This window comes from Mustela nivalis (assembly GCF_964662115.1).
Source record: "Mustela nivalis genome assembly, chromosome: 19".
Classification (NCBI taxonomy): domain Eukaryota; kingdom Metazoa; phylum Chordata; class Mammalia; order Carnivora; family Mustelidae; genus Mustela; species Mustela nivalis.
In genome coordinates, this window is record NC_139038.1 from 10,612,879 (window position 1) to 10,636,687 (window position 23,809).

A 23,809-nucleotide genomic window follows, 5' to 3' on the forward strand; every position below is an offset into this window, starting at 1 on the left:
CCTTCCCAGGCAGACAGAAGTGGAACTCAGGGCTTCGGGCCGGTGTCTTCTCTGCCTGCCGCCGTGATGGTGAACAGTGGGACGGGGCAGGAATTCAGGGCCCCGGGTGTCTCTATCCCCACTGGGGAGCCCCCGGGAGAGAAGAGAAAGTATCCAGTGGGGGGAGGGGCTGCTGGGGAGGAGAAAATTCTCCCACGGGGGAGAATTTTGTTTGTTCTCTCAAGCTTCTTTTTCCAGAAACACAAGCATATGGCGGCGGATGGTGCGGGGGCCGTGTTTGGGTGGTGTGTGCTTTTGCCTTTGCCTTTTGCGTGGTTGAGTGCATTTTTTTTTTTTTTTAAACGCGCTCTTGAGCCCAGCTGGTTCTTAGGGCACGGAGACTTGAATCAGAGGCGTTCCCCCTGGCATCCGGAGAAACCCAGCCATTTCCAGGGATGGTTCTGGGGTTTCCGATGAGGAGGGGGTCGGAGAACATCCTGGCAGACCCAGGCCTGAGCTCTTGCGAGGTCTGAGCTGAGGAATGTGGGTCCAGGAGATTGAGGACGTGGACCACGACTCGGGAGTGGGGGTGTGAGGCGCGACGGTGTCCAGGATTCATTTTCTGTAACAAATTGCAGAAACGTGGTGCTTTAAAGCCACCGAAACTTACTCCCTCCGGTTCTGGAGGCCGGAACCCAGATCGGAGCCACCAGCTCGAAATCCAGGAGTCAGCAGAGCCGGCCGCCCTCCAGGGGCTGCCGGGGAGAATCCGTCTCCTCTTGCCTCTTCCAGCTCCTGTGGCTGCCGGCATCCTTTGGCTTGCAGCCGCGCCGCTCTGCTCCCCAAGGCCGGCAGATTCTCTGTGCTCTGCTTCACGCCACCTTCTCCCTCCGGCGTGTCAAACCTGTCCCCTTACGAGGATCCGTGTGATGGCATTCAGGGCCCCCTTGATAGTCCAGGATAATCTCTCCGTCTCATGGTCATTCATTCAGTCACCGCCTCTGTGAAAGGGATTCTTTCCCATATAAGGTGACGTTTACAGGCTGCAGCGGTTAGGGCAGGAGTGTCTTCCGGGGGCCACTTGGGGGCCTCCCACGAGTCTCTAAGGGCAATTAGAGCAGCTGTTCTCAAACACAGGCTCGTATAGTACGTGCCGTCTAGGAAGAGGCAGACGCGTGCGGGTTCCGCTCTTCTGCCCGACCCAGCTGTGTCTGTGCTGGGGGACCCTCGAGTGCATGGATGGGACACCCCAAACATCTTTCCAGGCTCTAGCCCCCCTCCCAAACAGCTGCCCATTGGAGGTGCACCTGCTCTGCACGATCTGCCCTGGGAGTGTATAGGTCACCGATCGCTGTGTAACAAGTAGCCCCAGACTCAGAACTATGCAACAGCAGTTATTTCCTGCTTTAATTTCTCATTTTGGGGCTTGGCTGGTCTCGGCCTGATGGTTCTTGCTCAGGATCTCCTGCACAGGCAGTCAGAAGATGGCTGGGGTTGGGGCTGTCTCAGAGACTTCTTCCTTGCTGGCCGCTGGCCCGGGAAAGAGCTGGGGCTCCCCAGGCATCCCTAGATCCCTGCCCCCTGCCCGGTCCATCACTGCGGCTTCGGGATAGACGGGCCGCTGACGTGTCAGCTCAGAGTTCCCATGCCGAGTGTCTCGGGGAAGGAATGAGAGGCCGGGAGGAGTCCAGTGCCTTTTGGGAGCCAGGCCTCGGAGGTCATGTGGTGGCGATGCCAGCGCCATGTGTGGGTTAGAAGTGGGTTATGAAGGCCCGTGTTCAAGAGGAGGGCAACTGGATGCCCCACTTGTGGGGAGACGTGTCCAGTAATTTGTTGTCATACTGAGAGCCACAGGGGAGGCACACGAGAAGGGGACCCCGGGGGCGCAGAATGGGGATTTCTTTGCCCGTGGACCCCAGAGCCCTGAGCACCCAGGAGGTATTCTGGGGGCAGATTCATGCTCTGAGTGGAGTGTGTCCTTGTGGGCCTGCAAACTCCTGCCCCTTGGAGGGGGGCTGGAGCGGGGTCCCCCTGAAGTGAGGCCCAGGCTCCGGGGCTGAGGGTGAGATGGAGCATGGATGGTCTCAGAATCTGACCTCGGTCTCTGTTGTCAGGGCTCAGGGATCTGCCCCAGCTCCCCTTCTAGCCTCCACAAGGACCCCCGACTGCTGGCTGGTGCCTCAGGGCCTTTGCTCGTGCTGCTCCCTGTCCAGAATACCCCCTCCACCTCCCCCACCTCCTTTCTTCTTGCCTCCCGATTCCTTCAAACCTGCATAAGCGGCCCCTCTCCACTGAACACCTTTGCTGGCCCGGCTCTGTGTACCAGACTGGTTCTTGGCAGGTCTGGGGGGCGCACAAGAGCTGGTACTTTCATGGGGACCCAGATCCCTCTGCGTCCTGGCAGAGGGAGAGTCGCAGAGCAGGAGGAAGGAGCTGTGGGTGTCTAGCCAGGGGGCAGCGGGCTGGCCAGGAGGGTCAGGATCAGAGGCACCCACGTGCCTGGCAGGTTGACTCCAAGAGCAAGCCTGGGAAGGGGGAGGGTGTCTCTTACAATGGACATGGAGGTGCCGGCTTCCAGAAGCCAGAGGACAGGCGTGTCCAGAGCCCTGCTGGCTGCTGTGGGGGGCCCTGGAGGGAACCAGCAGCGGAGGCAGGTCGTCTGGACAGGACTGTGGCATGTTTCCTGTTCATCTGTGTGCCGACAGGTTGTCCTGCCTGGGCTTGGGCTGGCATCTTCTCTGTGAGAAGTCTCCGTGAGGGTCCCCCCACACTCACGAGTGACCGTGCCCGGGGTCTGGCCTCGGGAAGACTTGCACTGACCACAGTTGTGTGTACACCTGTGCATGTGTGTGAACGTGTAAGCATGTTTGCGTTCTAATGCTCACACTCCTCTCTGGGTCAGAGATAGGGCTTGTCAGGTACTCCCCTCCCCCACCTCTGTCCCTTGCTTCATTCCGCAGAGGCCACCAAGCATCCATTCTAACTCTAGGACTGACACTCCAGGGTGAACACTGGGCGAGTACCCCCAAGCGCTTCCCTTTGCTTACAGAGGGAAGGTTGTGTGTCCGCAAGCCAAGTGTCTTCGCTGTCCCCCAGAAGCCACCTTTCCATGTGTGCCCCCCAGAGAACTCCTCTTCACCCTTCAAAGCCCATCTCCATATCCGTCAGCTCCGGGAAACCTGGTTTGGAGACCCCTGCTCCCCCAGAGCTAAAGAAACAGAAGATGCGAGGAACCCCTTTCCCTGGTGTCCGGCTCTGTCACTCGGGCACGCTTCCCCGCTTAGCCTGATTTCACTTTCCGATCATTCTGTGGCCCGGCGGGGTCATCTGAGTCCTTTCAAGTCTGCCTGGCCCGGGACAGGCTCCCCAGGAGGATTGGATACACAGATTGGGGTGAAGGGAGCCCCGGGAAGCCTCCTGCCTGAGACCGGAGAGGTACCCCGGCCTCCGCTTCTGCGGAGCTCCCGGCCTGGGGACCGGGACCCGGCCGACGGCCAGGTGGAGGTCTGCTGTCTCCCAGCGCAGCCCAGCTGGGTGGCCGATGAACACCCAGTGTAGCCCTCAGGGATCAACAAGTGTGTGGAAGGAAGCACGGAGTGGGGGGTGTCCCCGCCCCTGCTACGGAGGGGGCGGAGCAGACCTAGCTCGTGGGTGGCCCCCAGCTCGCCCTTCCCTAGCATGCTGGTCCTCGGAGAGCTGGCAACCTTGGGTTCATGGTTCAGTCCCAAAGCCACGGGGACAGGGGACCCTCCCCAGCCTGGTGGCCCAGGCCACGCACTGTCATTGTGGCGGGGGAGGGGCTGCTCTTATTCTTTATGGGTCGTGCACACACTCTCCCGTTCCTTACCCATCCCATGCCTTCTGCCACGGTGCTTGCCGTCTCAGACGCACGTACGGTCCCATCTGCACACTCAGTGGACACACGCACAGATGCCCTGACACGCCCCCCTCCTTAAGCACGTACGTGTCAGGCTTTAGTAGACGTGCAGGGAACAGGAGGGGCGGGCCCTGGATTCTCAGGGAGGCCCCTGGCCAGGAAAGGCACCTGCCAGCAGTGGCCCCAGGCTCGGGGGACAGGCCCACTGCCTGCAGGGCCTCCTGGGGTCTCCTTACCTGCACCCGCCTGGGCCCCATGGGCGAGGAAGCCGAGTGCTGGGTGGGCGCCCCTTTCCCTGCCGGCCAGGCCAGGCCTGCCCATCGGTTGGCATCCCAGAGGGACCCTGGTTCCGTCGCGGTGATCCGGGCCGAGATCCCACCTCTTCCTCAGGCTGGTTCTAGCATTTACGGTTACGGTGCTCGAGGCTCGAAGTCCTGCTCTGGAAAGTGAGGGTGGTTGGGGGAATTCTCCAGACATCGGGGTTCACCAGGCCTGGGTCCTTGGGAAACGGCCATGTCGCTCCCTGCTTCACTCCCCTCCGCTGAGCCCCTGGCAGGGAGAGGGGCAACCAGGTCCCTGGACGGCTGCCTGAGCCCACCTCCTTGGCACTTGCTGTTTGAGGCCTGGGCCCTTTAGGGTGTCCGCGTCACCCTGAGGCCCGGGGCCCACGGTGTGGAGGACTGGCTCCTGGACTCCTGCCATCGAATGTCCAAGCTTTGCCTCAGTCTCTCTGCTGGCCTCCGGGGGTCTCCCCACGCCCGGCCTTCGGCCATGAGCCCCGGGCCTTAGAATGAGGAGTCTTGCCCCAAGTGGGAGCAGAAAGGCCTGGTTGTATCAGATGTCCCACAGGTCATCCTGCCTTTGTCACTCCCTTTGAGCAGGAAGGTCCTGTGGGTCTTGGTTTCTTCACCCTTGAAATGGACGAAGCCCCCTCCATCCTGCCCGCTCCCTGGACAGAGGTCCCAGACGTCAGGGTGCTTGTGAATGGGACAGTAGTGTCCAAGGGGACCCCGGTGGACAGCCATAGTTGGTGGCCCGCTCTTCAGCCTGGGAGAGGAGGAAGGAGCTGCCCGTAGAAGCAGGGCAAGGAAGGGAGGAGGAGGAGGTTGAACCCTTGGATGATGGACCAAGATGCTGGCGGGGAAGGGGAGTCTGAGACGGTCTGGGCCGAGAGGTTCCTCTGCAGCTCTGACGTTTTTGCTTGCACACCTGTCTCCCACCTCTGATCCCATCAGCTCCGTTCCCGTCTCCTGCTGCGCCACACGTCACTGGTAGGGATCAAGGACCCGCCAGGGCCAGCACCTGTCTGCCCAGGCATGCAGCCCACGGGCGGCAGAGAGGACAGGAATGGGGACACCCCCCGCTGAGCCTCCCAGCTGGCCTGGAGTGCCCGGTGCACGGCGTTTGGGATTCGAGACCCCCGCTGAGGTGCTGTCCGCTGGTGGGCTGGCCGCAGGGCCGCTGGAGAGGGGGCTTTCTGGGCCTGGCCCCCATGGGTGCCTTCCCACTGGGGACAGGTCCGCCCTGGGTCGGGGCCCTGGTGGCTCCGACGGGCACACAAGCCCTTGGCTAATCTTTGGCTCCAACTCTCGGCGGCCAGCGAGGCTGCCGCTGTCTGGGCAAGGAGTCCCCAGCCGGGTCGGGGGAGATGGGCCGCGCGGGCAGAGCTGCTCAGAAACGGGAGTCAGGATGCTGGGGCTGGACCTGTGCCCAGAGATCCTCCCGCTGTGTCTGGCTGTGTGTCAGGCCCACCCTGGGAACTTAGAGATACAGTGTCCCGGATCCTGCTGCGACTTGTCCCCTCCGGGCTTCTAGGGGGCAGGACCCAGGAGGCCGGGAGTTGGCGGCCAGCAGGGGTACCTGCCTTCTTGTTCCCAGGTACAGAGGGGCGGGGCCGTCACACAGGAGGGCTCCCGCAGCCCGGGGACCGGCGTCTCCACCCGCCCCAGCTCTGCCTTTCAGTGCTTCATGAAACCAGACCCTGGCCCACGTCTGGTCTCCAGACAGGTCAAGAGAGCGGCGTCCCCCCTTCCTTGAGATCTCTGTGGCGAAGGAAGTCCTGTGCCCTCCCCCGGGAGCCAACTGGCCCCATCTCACACGCTGGTGACCCACCCCAGACAGGTGTCCGCGGGCTCTGGTGCGGGGGTCCTGGGCCGCACACAGGGGCGCCCGTCCAGGACCCCTGACCCAGCAGCCTCCGTCGCTTTCAGTTCCTGGACTCTTCCTCCGTGATCCAGAAGCAGCCACACTTGCCGTGTCGCACACTGCCTCTCTCTTTTTAAAAAAAATTTTATTTTTTGAGAGCCTTCCAAGCCCAAACCTGGCGCTCTGCATATAGCTTGTGGCCGTCCTGGTTCCTGCCTCCCATCGCACCGGTGGGTTCCCCGAATATTCGTCGTCGTGCACCCGTGAAAACCCAAGCAGGCGTTCAAGGCAGCGGGTGTCCCGTGACCCTGGCAGGCGGCCCAGCCCCGGCCCCGGCCTCCCAGGGCTCCCATTCCTGCTGGGGAAGTCGGGTGAGAAGCCCACGAACAGGTCCCTTTCGAATGGCAGCAGGTTCTGTGCAGAAGAGACGGGAAGCCGGCATGCGGGTGGCCCTGCCCTGCGGTCAGGGGTGGGGTGCCGGGGAGCCGGTGATGGGGGCGGGGAGGGCGGCAGGAGGGGCAGGCCTGGGAGAGCCTGCTGCACGGGGGCACCGCAGTCAGGGTGCCCAGAGAGGGGAGCCCGGGTGGCCCGTGAGGGACAAGAGGGGGATGGAGCCAGAGCCCGGCGCACAGGGGAGAAGGCCGGTGGGCCCGGCTCGCACAGCACCTATGCTCGGGGAGCTGTTGTCTGGACTCTTGCAGGTAAGGGGCGTGAGGCTGATGAGGCTGCTCTCGGCAGGAGAGAGCAGGGCAGACAAGAGAAGGGCAGGGAGGCCCGGCCGTGGCGTGAGCGAGCACGGATGGTGGCCTGGCCGGGGAGGTGGCCCTGGCGGTGACGAGCGGTGGGCAGATCCGGCTGGCTGCTTTCTGGAGCCGCACGAGCCGGTGTTCTCCCCACGTTGTTCTCGAAGCAAGGGAGGAGGGAGCCGGGGACGAGGCCCCGGTTGCAGCCCGAGCACCCAAGTGGCTGGCCGGGGAGGAGCCGGCCTGAGCGGGAAATAGGGGGGCCTGCCCTGGTCGAGTGGCCTCTTAGACGAAGAGGAGGAGGGGGTGGTGGTCAAGGACGGGGGGAGAGAGAGAGACCTAGAGGCATCAGCCTCCAGGTGACGTTAAGCCAAGAACTGGACGGGGAAGAGGAGGGGCCGGGATGGAACCGCAGCCAGCCGGCGGTCGGGTTGGCGGTCAGTGCCGGCAGTGGGGTTAGCGGTCAGTGTTGGCGGTCGGGTTGGCGGTCAGTGCCAGGGGTGGGGTTGGCGATCAGTGCCGGCGGTTGGATGAGAGGTCGGTGTCAGCGGTCAGGTTGGCGGTTAGTGCCGGCAGTTGGGTTGGCGGTCAGTACCGGCGGTTGGGTTGGCGGTCAATGCCAGAGGTTGGGTTAGCGGTCAGTGTTGGCGGTCGGGTTGGCGGTCAGTGCCGGCGGTGTGGTTAGCGGTCAGTGGCGGCGGTGGGGTTGGCGATCAGTGCCGGCGGTTGGATGAGAGGTCGGTGTCGGCGGTCAGATTGGCGGTCAGTACTGGCGGTTGGGTTGGTGGTCAGCGCTGGCGGTGCGGTTGGCAGTCAGTACCGGCGGTTGGGTTGGCGGTCAATGCCAGAGCTTGGGTTAGCGGTCAGCGCTGGCGGTGCGGTTGGCGGTCAGTGCCAGCAGGGCGAGTGGCCGGGAGGTGGGAGGTAAAGCAGGTGGGCGGCCCTCTGGCAGCCTCAGGAGAAGCATCTGTCGGGGAGGAGAGGTCGCGTGCTTCTTGCTTCGCTACCCTTGCAGGCCTGTCCACCTAGAAGCCCGAGGGCAGCTGGCAGTCCCTCCCCACCTGTCCCCTGCTTCAGGAGCCAGCTGCCTGTCCCCTGACGTGACGCTTCTGGTGTCCTCCCCTGGGGGCCCCAGAGCAGGGCTTGGGTGCCCCCGGCCTTGCCCAGCCCTGGCCTCTGGGCTGCGGTGCATGGGGGCTCCAGCCGTGGCTCCTGTCCTTACTGCCCTCCCCCTGCGCACACCTCCCCTCCACGCTGGCCCCCGGGACGCTGTCCTGTTAGTGCTGTCCCCTTGACTCCTGGTTTATTGCTTTTGTCTTCCCGTTCTCTATGCTGAGACGTTTGTTGGCTTTATCGGGGGGTTTTCTCCCCGGGCCCCGTGCTCTCGTGCCTCCGGCCACATGAGGCCGGCGCCTCTCCCAGAGGCCCAGGGCATTCGCAGGAGGGTCTGCTCCCTCCCGACCCCCAGAGCGCACCCACCTTCCCTCCCTCCGTCCGGCCCTGCCCGCGTCACTCGTTCCTTCCTAAGTGGATTAGGACTCTGCAGGAAGGAGCCACCAGCTGTCTGGGGCGACCCGGAGGCCAGGGCTGTCTGGTGCCTGCAGCTTTGCCCTGATTCAATTTGGACCGGGAGGCTGGCGGGCTGAGGTCTTTCTGGGAATGGCTCGAGGCGGGAGGAGCCTTCCCGCGCCCCGGGCGGGCCAACGTCGCAGCGGGTCGCACGGCGGACCCTCCAGTGGGCTTCGAACCGCACAAGGCCTCAGGCTCTGGCCAGTGGCTGCCCGCGGCTCCCATGAGGGTGTCCCCGACGGGGCCTGTCATGCCCTCCGCGTCCCCTAATACCGTGGACGTCAGACATGATAAAGTCGCAGCCCGGTTGAAGAAATACATTTTGTAACATTTCGGAGTGAACCCAATTCCCACGCTGGCCGACTGCTGACCGACCAGCTGTTAAAATCGATATTTACTCACAGCCAAATAGCAGACACGGGCCAGACGGGAGGTGGGAGCCAGGCCCGACCGCGCTCCTGATGCCTCTGCAGGTGCCCGCAGCTGTAGCTGGGACACGCCTTTCCTTGTCGTGTGTGATGCTCTGTGACACTCACTCCGGACGGCCGGTTTCGTGACTCACGGGTGGTCGTGCGCGGCGGGCCCTGAGCAGGACCCAGGGGTGTGGCAGTGACAGGCAAGCTGGTCTCTGCCCTCAGAGAGCTTATGGTGCGGGCCGGGGGGTGCGGGCAGTTGCAGGGCAGAAGACGCTCCGGCTTGGGCGCTGTCAGCCTGCCCGGTGACCCCGTCTGCAGGAAGCCGGGAGGCCAGGACCCCCAGGCTCCCTCTGAGGCCTGCAGCCCTGCTCCCTGCTTGTGCCTCTGACCTGGCCTGGGGTCCATACACAGAGCATTAGGGAAACCAAACCCCGAGAGGAAAACTGAGGGTCCCTGCCTCCGCCTTCTGCCTTCTCCTTTGCTTGGGATTGGCAAGGGGAAAGCTCTGGCCCTGGGGCAGCCCCTGGGACCTGACTGACTCCTGGGGTTCTGCTGGGGAGGGGCAGGACGGGACTGGACGCGGGGGAGGTGACCTTTGTGTCTCATCTCCTGGGTGCGTGGCCTGGGCCAGGGGGTGCACGGGCAGTAAGTAGGCCTGTCCCCTGCCTCGGGGAGCCCTGACGTTGGGCCCCAGTCTGCGGGCATTCCGGCAAGGGGAGGGCGCACCTCTGTCCTCCAGGAGCCTCGTGACAAGGGGACAAAGTCCTGTCTTGGGGAAACCCTGTCCTGAGATGAAGTGGCCTCCATTGTCTTTCTGAACCTCTGAGACGGGCTCCCGGGCCTCGGGGCAGTGGCCTTGCCCAGCGTAGCCTGTTTGAAAGCTGTGACCCGGGAGGCCTGATGACAGGTGGGAAACCAGCCAGGACCCTTGGCCCAGGCAGGGCGGGAAGGGGCAGGAAGAGGTGGGGCTGTTGAGGGCACGCTCCTAGCAGAGGTGAGTGGGCGGTCGGCACACCACAGAGGGGCCAGCAGGCCGCTCGGGTCAGGGAGGGTGGAACCCGCCGCAGCTGGGGAGCCGTGAAGGACGTGGGTATGCTTGGGGGACCCGGAGTATGGGCCGCGAAGGGGGAGTTAGACGAGGGGCAGGAGTCCAGAGCTCACCTGGGGAGTAGGGAGCCACGGAGGGTGTGTGAGCAGGGGGGAGGGAGAGCCGTGGCCAGGGCGACGCGCAGGGGGAGTTGGCAGTCGAGGTAGGCCAGGCAGACTGGCCGTGGAACTGGGCTCAGCCCTGGAGTTGCAGATCTGGGGGGACACGCCATGGACCACACTCCCCGGCTGCCTGGCCGCGTGCGCCCGTGCTTGTCTGCAGCTGGGAAGTAGAGGCGGCCCTAGGGCTCTGGGGCTCTGGCGGGGTTGGGGGGAACACCCGCCCACCTCCGCGTCCCCCTCCCATCCAGGTGACCATGGCCTTGTTGGGGAAGCGCTGCGACATTCCCGCCAACGGCTGCGGGCCTGACCGCTGGAGCTCGGCCTTCACCCACAAGGACGAGATCATCACCAGCCTCGTGTCTGCGCTAGATTCCATGGTGAGTGGCCCGGTCCGCCCCGGACGGGGAGCGGGGAGCCCCAACCTTTGCCAGCAGATGCAGGAGCTTGAGTCCCACCTCCGCCACCTTGGGGGGGCCTTCACTGTCCCCATCTGCCAACATCGGGGATGGGGTAGGGGAGCGAGAGGCTTGGGTGCGGCCAAGCCCTGGAGTCAGCACTGGCCCTGGTCCCCTGGTCCCCTGACCCCTGGTCCCCTGGTCCCCTGGTCCCCTGACCCTTAGTCCCCTGGTCCCCTGATCTCCTGGTCCCCTGGTCTCCTGACCCCTGGTCCCCTGGTCCCCTGACCCCTGGTCCTCATTTCATCACCTTTGGCCATTCCGGTCCTGTCGCTGGGAAGGCTCCGACCCCCAGCAAGGCCCCCCGAGGATAGGATCTGTGTGGTCAGTGACTCCTGAGGAAGCTGTCACCCCCAATGTGACAGCATCTCAGGGCCAGGAGAGAGGAATGGGGCCTCGTAATCCCTTTGGCACCGTTGCCTACGTGCTGACGCTGGTAGTGGTTTCTCCCGGATCAGGAAACGATCATGTCATTTCTACTGGAGCCTTTCCCTGGGGGGAGGTTCTGGGACAGTGGGTAGGCGGGTGTTGGAAGCTGTCTGGCGTCCGTTAGCTGCACCCCTGCCCGATAGGATGGTGAAGTTGAATTCAGAGAGGGCAGCACCTTGCCTGGAGTCACACAGCAGGACCAGTTTTTTGTTTTGTTTTGTTTTTTAAGAGAAAAAGGAGAGACAGAGGGCACGAGCAGGGGGGAGGGGCAGAGGGAGAAGCAGGCCCCCCATCTAGGGGGAAGCCCTCCAGCTCTGATGGGCCCTCCTGTGTGGTTAGCGAGTGACTCTGTCTCCTTTGCTTGTGACGATCTGTGGGGCACTGCCACGGGGGAAGCGAGCGGCAGGTTTTTATTTTAATCTTGGCGGGAAATCACACACCTCCTCACTGTAGGAGACCCCAGGGGACAGGCCGGTCGGCTCTACGATGTCCCCGGCTTCTTCGGCACAGGGCCTCTGGGCTGGAGCCAGGGAGCATGATTATGGCCCAGAGAGGTTGAGGAACCTGTTCTAGGTCACACAGCAGCGGAACTAGGATGAGAAACCAGACTTCGTGCCTGCCAGCCATACGCTACCAGACTCACACAAAACCCATCATTTATGGGGCGCTGAGTGCAGGCTGGGAGCCTGGCAGGCAGAGAGCTTCCGCCGACAGGTCTGGAGGGCTGAAATGCTGGTGGGCTTGGTTGCAAGGCCCCCGTGTTCAGGCTTCCCGTGCAGCAGGCCTGCCAACCCCTCAACTCGGGCTGCCGGAATGACCTCTCTGTGGGCCCACATGCGATACCCCGGGTTAAAGATCCTTCCTGCCTGCCGGGCCTCGCTGAATCCCCACAACCAAGCCCACTGAAAGGGAGCTGCACTGCTGGTCCCCGTTCTGCAGATCGGGCCCAGAGGGGGACGGACCTGCGTCAGTCCCACAGCGAGAAGCGGCTGATGGGGGATTGAAGCCTGTATCTGCCCGAGCCTTGGTTCTCCTGCCCGCCCCCATCTCTTCTCATTTAGGACTTTATAAAAACCGAAGACAGGATTGTGCCTGGGGCTGGAGCCCAATCCCAAGCAGGGATTTAAGCCCCATTTAGAGCTAGGAGGACCAGGAGGACGGAGGGAAAAGCAGAGGCTCCGTGTCTTTGTTCTTCTCGGGGCTCCCTGACGTGGCTTCTCCCTTGACCGTGGCCAAGCTTTGGGGGGTGGGGCGCATTCAGTCCTTCCTCCGCAGGATCCGACTGAGAACCGTGGCAGGGGGACCTCCCCCAAGCTCACACACCCTGCTCCCTCCCCCAGTGTTCAGCGCTGTCCAAGCTGAACGCAGAGGTGGCCTGTGTCGCCGTGCACGATGAGAGCGCCTTCGTGGTGGGCACCGAGAAGGGGAGAATGTTCCTGAACGCACGGAAGGAGCTGCAGTCCGATTTCCTCAGGTTCTGCCGTGAGTACCCCGGGGCTCCCGTGGGTGGGGCCTACGGTCCCCGAGGGCGGGAGCTCCGGCGTGTCTCTGGGTCCCCAGAGCAATGCCAGGGCGCCCTGTGTCCGCGGCCGTGCAGGCTTCCCAACGGGGCATCATTGGGGCGTGACTCTTCCCGCAGCCCCTCGGTCCCCAGAGACCGGGTGACTCCACCACGGGGCGGGCCAGACCCAGACACGTCCATCTGCTCGTTGACAGAAGGGGACCCTGAGACCCAGTGTTGCCCAGTTCCCGTGCGCCTCTGACGCAGCGCCCAGGTGGCCTTGTTCAACCGACACTGGTTGAGCCCGGACTGTGCGGCCCGTGGTGGCTCTTGGGGACGAAGGGACTGAGGACACCGGCAGCACGAGCCGTTAGTGGTGATCAGTAGTGCTTTGGGCGAGGCCGCGAGCTCTGTTCGCTTCCCCAGCAGGTTCCGGAAGCCGCACTAGTGTACGAGGGAGAAACTGAGGCACGGTGAGCATAAGCCGCGTGCCCAGGGAGACAGAGCCCCCAGGTGACGGAGGCCAGGCTTCTGTTCTGAAACCCGTGCTCCTCCTGCCACACTCCTTCAGAATTGGGGGGGCGGGGGGGGCGGGGGCTGCAGGATCCTTCCTGCCCCCCCACACCTGCCGGGAGCCCTGCCGGGGATGGGCTGTTTGGGGGGGTCCTGGTCACTTGAAGAGGAGAGCGGCTCTCAGAGTGCTGGGAGCCCCGAAGCCGGGGGGTCGTTCCGAAGCCCCCAACTCCTCAGCACTCTGCCAGGGCCTGTAGACCCGCGAAACCCAGCCCCTCCGTCTGCGTCACCCCTCCGGCACCCTCCCCCTGATGGCAGGCGGCACCGGGCTGAGCGCCAGCTCGCCGGCTCTCTACACGTCCTCCCCTCGGCCTCTGTGCCCGCTGTCCCCCTCCCTCCTTCCCTCGGCCGCAGATGGCTCCCCAGCCTCCGTGTCCACGTTCCTCCCGCCTGGGGCCCTATCTGCACCCCCCGCCCCTAGACGCCAACCCTCTCCCCGCACCGCCCCAGCCCAGCCCCTGTGGTTACTCCCCACACTGTGCAGCTTCACGTTTTCCGTGGGTTAGGTCCTCTAGGGTTCGGGGCTGTCCCCTGGGCTCCGTCCTGGCTCTGCCACCTGCCGGCTACTGGGCCTCAACCTCCTTGTCAGTGAAAGGGGAGGGCCCCCTGGGGTCCGGAGCCTAGATCAGGCGTTTCGGGGAAGGCTGGCCCCCCGGCGCCGGGCAGGTCATCCCTGGGGCCCAGAGGCTTCCCCAGCCGCCCCAGCCCCACCCCCACTCAGCTCTCAGAGGCTGTCCCCTCTCCACGGTTGGGTGGGGACTGGCCCAGGGTAGAACAGACAGTGGCAGGGTTCTGTGGCCCCCAGTTTGCCAGGCGGGGGCCGGGGACGGTGCACCTGCCTTCCCAAGCCCGGCAGAGCTACTATTTTTAGCCCCGGGAGCTCGGCTGGTTTATTTCAGGCTCCGCAGATCCCGGGAGGGAATCAGGCTCCCCGGCTGTGAGGGGGCCTCCAGGCCCCCGTCTTGTCCCCTTTCCCATGAAGTTTCCAGCATCTCCCTATCCGGGGGTCCACGGACGCTCCCTGGCCCAGCCTGGCACGAACCTGCCTCTTTGTAGCCCCCTTGGCCTCCTGGTGGGGTCCCCATCATCTCCTCACGGGGCAGAGCAGCAGACCAGGGCCTCCACTAAGACAGCGTCAGTGTCCGAGGACAGAGAGGGGTGCGTGGAACCGGCAGTGGTTGAACCCCAGTTCTGAGCCGGCCCAGCTGGTCTGCGAGAGCTGATACCCCGAGGCCCAGAGAGGGGAGGGACTTGCCCAAGGTCACACAGCGAGTTGGAGGTGACCAGGCTGAGACCCAAGCCCCGTGTCAGGCTCCGGGAACTCCCAGAGGAGCAGCCTGGGCCGTGGGCAGGGGGTTGGGGCCGGGCCCGCTCACTCGTCCGTCCTTTCTTCCCTCAGTTCCACTCCCTGTTGCGTGTCCGCCACAGGGTTCCGCGCGGGGCACGGACACCTCAGCTTGCCAGGCGAGGGGGGGAGAACAGGTGCTCATCCTGGCCCGGCTGCTCTGTGTCCCACAGGCGGGGCCCCCTGGAAGGAGCCGGAGGCAGAGCAGCCCAAGAAGGTGTCGCGGGGCGACGGTGGCGGCCGGAGCGTCCCTCGGGCTTCCCTGGAGCACGGCTCGGACGTGTACCTTCTGCGCAAGATGGTAGAGGAGGTGTTTGATGTTCTTTATAGTAAGATCCTTCCTCATTCCATTTGGGGCCCCCAGGCGGGTGGGAGCCCCCGTCCCCATCCTGCGGAGCAGGTCCCCCCGGCCCCCTGCCGTCCACACCTCCGCGGGCCCGCCTGCGCCTGCTCTCGCCAGCTCCCTGCTGTGCCCATCTGTCCTGTGACCTGTGACCAAGGGCATCTTATGACCATGGCCTCGGGGGCTCCCTGTCACCCTTCCCGCCGCCGCTGGACTCTGCCCCACCCCCAGCCCAGCCGCCCTGTCACCCTGCCTCGGAAGCCACTTCCCCTTCCCCGGTCCACTCCCGTGCCATCTCACACCTCGCTGTGCCTCCCGGGACTGCCTTCCCCTTGGTCCGGCGGACCCCGCCTTGTTCCCTAAGGCTCAGCTCTGGGAAGCTGCTGCTGCTGGCTTCGCGCCCCCTTTGGGGACCCACTGTGTTCTGACCCCTCACCAGCCCAGTGCCCTCTGGGGCCGGGGTCTGTGCCTGCCCCCTCCGCAGCTCCGGCGACACGGGCTGAGGCCCGCGGGGGTGTTTGTTGAATGACTGAGTGAGCGCTAACTTAACCAGTTAGCCAAGTCCTCCCTCTAGGGCTTGGGGGAGGTGGGCAGGCCTGGCCTCCCTCTGGCCCAGTGGTAGCCGTCACGGCCTCCCGGTGACCTTGGGCAGGTCCCAGCTCTGTGTGGAGCACAGGTCTGAGCGATCTCGTGCTGTCAGGAGGAAGGGGAGACCCAGGTGGGGCGGGAGGCCCCGAGGCGCTGGGCGGGCACGCCGGCCACCCCAGCATGGGAGGACTTGGCACCCGGGGTTGGCTTTGCCAGCTACAGGGTTCGTGCCCTCAACCCTCGCCCTCCCCACACCCCAGCCCGCTCTGCCCTGCCCCTGCCCCCCAGTTGCCCACCTCGGGCAGGCGTCTGAGGTGAACGGGAGGGCTGCAGTGTGGGAGTGACAGCGGGTGTTCTGAGCCCAGCCCCTGGGCTGTCCCGCCCCCTCTGTCCCAGGGAGTCCCCCTCCCCTCGGCCCTTCCTCCACCTTCTGTCCGCGCCCCCTTTCTCAGGTTTTCTCCCCTCCTCCCTCCTCCCTCCTCCCTGTGGCTTTCTCCCCTGCGGTCTCTCTCTGCCGGGTCTGCCCGGTCTGCTCCTGCGCGCCCGCCTGCGGCCCTGAGCCCCGCTCTCCCCCGCCCCGGGTGCCCAGAGAGGACAGCATGGCGACAGAAGCCGGGAACCCCGGCCATGGCGGGGCTGGGGGGGAGCCCCGGGCCTCAGGGCACACGGAGGGGCCCGTCCCCAGCACCCGCCTGCCCTACTTGCTGTGCAGAGCCTTCCTTGCTCTGTGTGAGGTCCACAGGGAGGGACCCAGCTCCGGGGCACGCCTGGCCCCCGCGCCAGCCTGGCTGCCCTCTCATACTAGACCCTCTCCTCGACCCCCTCCCCCACAGGCGAGGCCCTGGGAAGGGCCAGCGTGGTGCCCCTGCCCTATGAGAGGCTGCTCAGGGAGCCGGGGCTGCTGGCCGTGCAGGGGCTGCCCGAGGGCCTGGCCTTCCGGAGGCCGGCCGACTACGACCCCAAGGCCCTCATGGCCATCCTGGAGCACAGCCACCGGATCCGCTTCAAGCTCAAGAGGTGAGTGAGCGGTCAGCCCGGGAGTGGGCCCAGGGCCAGGTCGCTGGACCGTGAGGGCCGGGCCAGGGCGGGCCGGCGCGGGCGGTGGGGTGGGGGTGGTGACCTGTTTCCGTGCTGGCTTAGCCACCTGAGGCCACTTACCCCGTCATGGGAGGGAACTTCAGACACCCGTGAGGGACCCCGTTTGGCAAACTCCCAGGCTGGCGATGGAGGTGAGGCTGGGGGAAGGTAGGGGCCGAGGGGCAGGGCCCAGCGCCTCCTGTGGCCCGGCCTTGTGCCCCTGGCCACATCACATCCCTGCCCCGGGTCCACACCCTGCCTGTAGGATGGGGACCGGCTCCCCCCGGTGTACCTCATAGGCCGTCCTGTTGCTCAGAGAGCCAGGCGTGGGAAGCTGACCCGTGTCCTCTCCATCCCCTAGGCCGCTCGAGGATGGCGGACGGGACACGAAGGCCCTCGTGGAGCTGAACGGTGTCTCCCTGATAGCCAAGGGCTCTCGGGACTGCGGCCTGCACGGCCAAGCCCCCAAGGGGCCACCCCAGGACCTTCCCCCCACTGCCACCTCCTCCGTGGCCAGCTTCCTGTACAGCCCTGCACTCCCTAACCACACCCCCAGAGAGCTGAAGCAGGAGGCACCCGCCTGCCCACTTGCCCCCAGCGACCTGGGCCTTGGCCGGCCTGGGCCTGACCCCAAGGCCTCTGGGGCCCAGGACTTCCCCGACTGCTGTGGTAAGCTGCTGCTGGGACCCTGAGTCCGGGGGGTGGGACAGAGGTCACTCCTGCAGGGGGCAGGGAGAACACCCTCCCTGGGCAGATGAGGGTGCTCAGGCCCACCCCAGGAGGAAGGAGGCATGTCGGGACAAGCAAATCTCCACCTCCCTGAGCCTGTTTCCTCGGCCTTCAAGTCGAGTCGCCAGCAGGACCCCTCCCAAGGTTATTATCGTGGTCAAATGACAGGGCAAGTGCGAAATGCACATTCCCAGGCCCTGCCGGCGTCCTGCTAGATCTGAAGCTTTGGGGGCCGCTGGGGGCCCAAGCGTCTGTGTATTTAAATCTGCCGAGTGGCTCCAACGGGTGCTTGGGCTTGACGGCTGCTGTGTTAAGGCACCGCCCAGTGCTTGGTACACAGTAGGTGCTTATAGGTTGCACTTACTATTAGGAGAAGGAGAAAAAAGGACTCCTCTTCCCTCCTCCCCACCCCCGGCCAAACGGTGGGTTGAGCAGCGGGATGGACTCACACGCCTAAACTGGGGCCCCCACCCGTCGTCGGGCATCCTGACTCTGGCCTCCCTGATCTGCCGTCCGGACCGCAAACTCTGCTGAAGAATGTCTCGGGCCTCCGGGCAGGGAACTTGCCCTGAGTTTGCGACCCTAGGTCAGAGCTCTGAGTTCCCCTTGATAGATGAGACTGTTACCCCGGAGCCGGCATCTTTGCATCCAGGCCAGATCGGGGTGGGCGGGGGGAGGGGGCCTCGAACGTGCGCCTTTCCTCTCCCTTGTCCAGGACAGAAGCCCCCTGGGCCCGGCGGTCCTCTTATCCAGAACGTCCATGCTTCGAAGCGTATCCTCTTCTCCATCGTCCACGACAAGTCAGGTAGGGTGGTACCCACAGCGGCGCCGGGACCCCAGTCGGGGTCCGGGGCTGAGGGCGCTGCTTCCCGAAATGGAGGTGTGTCTGCTGGGCCTTTGCGAGAGCAGGGAGGGACGGCTCTGCGCCAGGGACGTGGGAGTGAAACGCGGGTGTAACAGTTAGGTGTTGCTGTGTAACAAACTGCCCCAGGACTTAGCTTAAAGCAGCAAGCGTTTACACGTTGTAGTTTGGGCAGGTCTGGAATTTGGGAAACAGTTTAGCCGGGTGCTTCTGGCTCAGGATTTCTGTGTCACGAGGTGGGACTTGGGGTGCCGGTAGCGGCTGCTGAAGGCCGTCTGAACTCCACCTCCTGAAGACGGGAGGGCCACAGAACTACGTGGACGGGTTTTACAAGTACCATGCGGTTATTTGGGATTCGTGGATGGGGGTGAAGCGAGATTGCCCTGCAGTGACACACGGTGGGGGTCTCGGCCTCACCTTCCGTGAGAGGCTCTTTGAGAAGACGTCACCCCCTGAGATCAGAATGCAGACCCCCACGGCCCCACACGGGGTCCATCCCTGGTGCGGTAGCATCACAGGAGGCCGTGGTGGGCAAAGGGGAACCAGCCGCGTGCTGGGTGCTTGCTGGGTGATCTCCGGCGAAATGCTCAGCCTCTCTGAGCCTAGTTTTCCGGCCTCAGAAGTGGGAATATCGTCTGTGCTTCAGAGCTGCCATGAGAGACGAACTGAGATGTAATAGATAAAATATTCAACACAGATAAGCCCTTCATAAATTAAAGATGGGGGACGCCTGGGTGGCTCGGTCAGTGAAGCATCTGCCTTCAGCTCAGGTCATGATCCCAGGGTCCTGGGGTCGAGCCCCGCATCGGGCTCCCTGCTCAGCGGGGAGCCTGCTTCCCCCCCCTCTGCCTGCCTCTCCCCTTGTTAGTGCTCGTTCTCTGACCGATAAACAAAATCTCTTAAAAAGCAAAAATAATAAATAAATGAAAGGCGGCATTTATAATGGTGTTACCGTGATCCAAATGGTGGCTCTAGTTATTAATAGTAAGTGGAGGCAGAGGCTTTGTTTCCGGGGAAGAGACCAGCAGAGCCGAGGGTTGAGGGAGGCCACGGGGCCAAGGCCGGGGAAGACCCGGGATGTGCAAAGCCTCAAGGTTAGTGCCTCCAAGGGCAGGACTCGGCGACTCCTCTCAGGGAGCGCCCCCGCAGACCCCCTGCCTGTGTGGGGCAGGAGACACGCGGGAGGGACAGGCTGAGCCCGCATTGTACACACCGACCCCGGGGGCCGACAGAGGCAAGAGAAGAGCCGGGGGGTGTGGGGGAGGCCCTCCGAGCACCCTGGATCTGGGCAGGGTCGCCTGCCGGAGGAGGCTGCGTGTCCGAGGCAGCCGTGAACAGAGAGCTCAGCCCCTCTGTGGGACTCTGGGGGCCTGCAGTGTGGCCGTCTCCGGGGCCCAGGCCCCGACGGGGAGGGTCGCATGGGGGAGGGGAAGGGGGAGCCGCGGGGCCGTGGCGTCCCTGCCCGGACCCACCCTCCCTCGTCCCTGCTGTGTTTTGATAGAGAAGTGGGACGCCTTCATAAAGGAGACCGAGGACATCAACACGCTGCGGGAGTGCGTGCAGATCCTGTTCAACAGCAGATATGGTGAGTGGGCGGCGCGGCCCGCCGCGTGGCCCCCGGCAGCGTGTGGAGCATCTCATTACGTGGCAATCACTCGTGTTCCCTAACATGACAGCGGGAGCCATATGCTGGTACCGGCGTCTGGGGAGGGGGCGGTTGTGTCAATATTTCCCTTCCAGACTTTTCCAGGGGGCGGGACCGTTGGCAGAGCCCCAAGCTGGACTCCCCTGCAGGGTCGCGGGCCGGGGGGTTGGGGGAGGATGACACCCCGCAGGGGAGCCCCAGGAGAGTGGCCGCGGCCTCACGCTCGCAGGTCCCCCGCAGACTGCGCCGTTCCCTGCCCCTCTTACTTTTGTGCCGGGCCCCCCTTGCCTGGCGTGCCCTTGGGGTGTTTGGGGAGCAGACTGCCACTGGTTCCTCGAGGCTCAGCCCGGGCCATGGGGCTCCCAGAGCCCCGATGGGCCCTTCCCTGTACGCGTCCCGCGTTTGACGTGCCTTGTCTGTGTCTGCGCCGGCCCCTCCGAATGTCCCCAGCACCCAGGACAGCGCCAGGCTCAGAGCGCACGTCAGCGCCAGGCCCAGAGCTCACGTCAGCGCCCTCTGCCCCGTGGGGCGAAGGGAGGGCAGGGACGGATGCCACCCAGGCCTGCCAACGGAGAGGAGGGGCAGGGACCCTGGGAGCCTCCTGAACACGCATGGTCTGGGAGGAGCACTGTGCTGGGAGTCCACAGCCGCTTGCCCCCGGTGACCAAGAGAGGAGTCGGCTGCCTGCCTCTCTCGCCTTGGCCTTCTCACCTTAAGCAGAAAGGACAGGGTGGGGCTTTTGCCTCTTCCCTCCCTTCTCTCTCCTTCCATCTTTCTCTCCTCTCTAACTCTTCCTCCCTCCCCTCCTGCCTTGCTAAAGGAAAACCCTCCCTCTGATGCTTCTGACACCCAAAGGGGGTTTTCCACGGCAAGCAGTGCTCTGTCTGGGTGGCCTCTACAGTTCAGTCACGACACTGACCTCCCGGAGTGACGCAGAGCCTGCAGGTGAAGGACTCAGTCCCATAAGGTGGCCCCAGGACATTTGCACTGCTGTCCCATTTGGCTCCACATCCATGGTTCCCGTGACAGCGCCCCTCCCCCACCCAGGTTCGGACGGTCTGCTGGAACAGCAGCTAGAACCCGGACACGCTTTATCTGTCTTTAGCGGTTTATTATAAAGGATACAGATGAGCAGGGAGATGACGGGACACCTAGGGTGAGGTCCAGAAGGGTCTCGAGCACCGGAGCTTCTGTCCTGGGGGGTTTTGGGGTGCACCCCCCTGGCACAGGGGCCGACCAACCCAGAAGCTCTCTGAAGCCTCTCGTTTAGGGTTTTTACAGAGGTCCCATGAAATAGGCAGCGTTGATTAAAATACCACCCCTCCATGATTAGCTCAGTCTTCGCCCCTCCCAGGAGGTAGGGGATGAGGCGGGTAGTGCCCACCCTCTCATCAGGAGGTTGGTTGCCCCGGGAACTGTCCCCATCCTGAGGGCGCTGGGGGCCCGCCCCTCCTTATCATAAATTCTGATGGGCTGAAGGGGGCTTATTGGGAAAAACAAGGACTCTCTCCTCAGCCCTGTCACTCGAAGAAATAACTGGGATTTGGGAACACTGCAGACCAGGCGACTTCTTAGGTCACCTGTCACCCTTCTTAGGTCACCTGTCACCCTTCTTAGGTCACCTGTCACCCTCGCCCCTCCTCTCTTTTCTCTTTTCTCACGCATCTACTGGTTCACTCACTTATGGGTCACGAATTTTAAGCGCCCCACTCCCTACCTCGTGCCAGGCCCGGAGGCTGCCGCGGATCTCAAGGTGCTTGGCAGGTGTCGGGAGAGGTGTCTACGGGTGTGTGCAACCATGTGCAGTAGGACAGAGTAGTGTACGGTAATAGGCAGGGGTGGGGGCCCTCAGAAAGACAGGGCAGCCCAGAAGAAAGCGAGGTCTCCCCAGGCTTGAGGAGTCAGGGAAGGCTTCCTGGAGGAGGTGCCCTTTGATCCTCCGTGAGGCTTTGGCAAGCTGCGCCTTCTGGGTTGGGGTGGGGCTGAGCAGGAGGTAGGCTCTGGAGGCCTAGTGAGGAGTCTGGGATGGGCCGAGCACCTTTGATGACCTTTGACGTGGTCTCTCCGGGGACCCACTCCTCCTCACCCCTCCTCTTGTCTAGGCAGGTGCGAGCTGGAGGGCAGTCTGGGGAGGGCTGCCTTGGGAGCGTTCTGCCCCAGCCAGATTGGCCCAGCAGCTGCCCGTCTTCCTGCCTATTGTGTACTCTGGAGGCGTCCAGAACGCTGAGCCTTCCGCCATGCCAGCCCAGCCCTGGCCTCGCCCCGTCCAAAGCCAGGGAGGAGCACTGGACTCGGAGTGGCTGAGGCCTTGCCCCTTCTCGGACCAGAGCTTCCCCTGCAGCTGCGCTGGGGAGAAGGAAGTTCCCCGGAGGCCTGGGGACGTCCCCGGGGGTGAGGATCTCGAGTGGCAGCCTGTGGCATCCCGCACACCCTAGACTAACGGATCCTGCTCCCGGGTCTGCCCTTCTGGTCACCAGCTCTGGGCGAAGGGGCCAGCCGTGGGGCTGGGGGTGCAGCAGCGGGGGTGGGGATGAAACAGGGAAGAAACAAGGATCCGCCGCCTCCAGGAGGCTTCCGGAACCCTGTCACCTGGGAGGAGGTTGAGACTATGAGGGACAGAGGCTCCCACCTGGCAGCTGCGACTTCACCTTCCCAGGGAGCAGAGGCTGGGGGCCAGGCGGGGTCACCTTCTGTCCACCGGGCGTCCTCGCGGCCGAAGAGACAGGCCCAGCAAGTGACATGAACCCGAGTGGAGACGGGTGCACGCAGACTCACCGGAGCTGGCGCTCGCCGGCTGGGGCTAGGGCTAGGGCTGGGGCTGGGGGGTGGGGGAGAGATGTGGTTTGACAGCTGTTGAGATTTCGAGGGTTTAATTTGACAACGAGCTAAGTGTGGCTTCACAGTAGGATCTGGCTGCCAAAGCCGCCAACGCAGACCTGGCTGCATCAACAGGAAAACAGTCTTGACGGCGCGCCAGGGAGGGCCCTGGGCAGCTCTGCCCCGTCCAGGCCAGGGTGTGGCCTCAGGGGAGGCCAGCTCGGGGCTGGCACTTGCCGGGACACAGGCAAAGTGCCGTGTGGACGGAGGAGCGAGGCCAGGATGGGGAGGGGCCCGAGGAAGGGCCCCGGGGACGCAGGACCCTCGCGGGAATTGGGAGGGACGGGGCAGGGGGGAACCTGGCCAGGTCTGGAAGGAAGAAAGGAACGAGTCACCACTTCCTAAGCCCGGATTCTGTCTACACCGCCGTTGGCAAAGTTGTCAGTGTCTCGTTTCTGTCCGTGATGAGTGAGAGGAAAGCCAGACGCCTCCCTGGAGGAAAGAGCATATCTGGGGGGGCTGGAGGGGTCCTGCTGAGAAGCTTCCTTCAGCCTTTTTTTCACTCATGGGGTGCAGGGAGCAGCTAGCCTGTGTCCCATCCTGTCTGGATCCCAGGCGTGGAGCAGCGACCGCCCCCTGCTCCCATGGAGCTGACGTTCCGGACAGTGGACGAGCGCACAGATGACTATGCTTATGGTGTCGGGTCACAGTAAATGGGGGTAGAAAACAGAGCAGGGTGTGCCAGAGAGATGGAAGGGGCTGTTGTCGGCCGATGAGGGGACACTGGAGGAGACGCTTGAGTGGGGAAAGGGAGGAAGAGAAGTGAATGGTGATCTGGGAGAAGAGCGTCTCAGTAGCCGGAAAAGCATGTGCAAAGGCCCTGGGACAGGTGTGTGTCTGGCCTGTTAGGGAAGCAACAAGGAGGCTGGAGAGACCAGGGTGAGCTGAGGGGTGAAAGGAGGGGCCTCATATCAGCGGTGATGGCGTCCCGGTCACATGGGGCCTCATAAGCCCAGCGACTCTGGCTGTCGCTGACGGGGATGGGAGCCTGTGGGCAGTTTCCAAGAGGAAGCGACATGCTGCTGCATGGCCGGCTCGGCGCAGGGGAGGAGGCGGGGGAAGGTCCCGGCGCCCGCGGCCCTGGGGCCCCGCATGTCCCGCCGTTCCCGTCCGTGCTCAGCCTTGCCGTTGTCTTCCAGCGGAAGCCCTGGGCCTGGACCACATGGTCCCCGTCCCCTACAGGAAGATTGCTTGCGACCCGGAGGCTGTGGAGATCGTGGGCATCCCGGACAAGATCCCCTTTAAGCGCCCCTGCACCTACGGGGTCCCCAAGCTGAAGCGGATCCTGGAGGAGCGACACAGCATCCACTTCGTCATTAAGAGGTACGGGGTGGGGGGCGGGGCCCGAGCTTGGGGTGCCGGGGTGTCTGGGGGGCGGGGGACAACGGGGTGAGGAGGGGGCAGGGGCCCCCAGGAGGCGATGACGGCACAGGGCTGGAGTGAAGGG

General features: G+C 64.2%; 1 protein-coding gene across 5 annotated transcripts in view; it reads left to right on the forward strand.

Moving 5' to 3' along the window:
- GTF2IRD1 (GTF2I repeat domain containing 1) overlaps window positions 1-23,809 on the forward strand; it is a 96,761-nt gene that overhangs the window by 22,985 nt on the left and 49,967 nt on the right. For 2 of the 5 annotated variants that reach the window (XM_082712618.1, XM_082712619.1), the window contains exons 1-9: window positions 6,494-6,702; window positions 10,187-10,315; window positions 12,163-12,304; window positions 14,415-14,570; window positions 16,006-16,189; window positions 16,611-16,918; window positions 17,694-17,783; window positions 19,342-19,425; window positions 23,502-23,685. In XM_082712618.1, the coding sequence (XP_082568744.1) occupies window positions 6,610-6,702; window positions 10,187-10,315; window positions 12,163-12,304; window positions 14,415-14,570; window positions 16,006-16,189; window positions 16,611-16,918; window positions 17,694-17,783; window positions 19,342-19,425; window positions 23,502-23,685 (1,370 nt within the window). In that variant the 5' untranslated portion in view covers window positions 6,494-6,609. Of the gene's footprint in view, window positions 1-6,493; window positions 6,703-9,553; window positions 9,637-10,186; window positions 10,316-12,162; window positions 12,305-14,414; window positions 14,571-16,005; window positions 16,190-16,610; window positions 16,919-17,693; window positions 17,784-19,341; window positions 19,426-23,501; window positions 23,686-23,809 lie in introns of those variants that run through there. The other 3 variants (XM_082712622.1, XM_082712620.1, XM_082712621.1) reach the window with 2 other exon arrangements.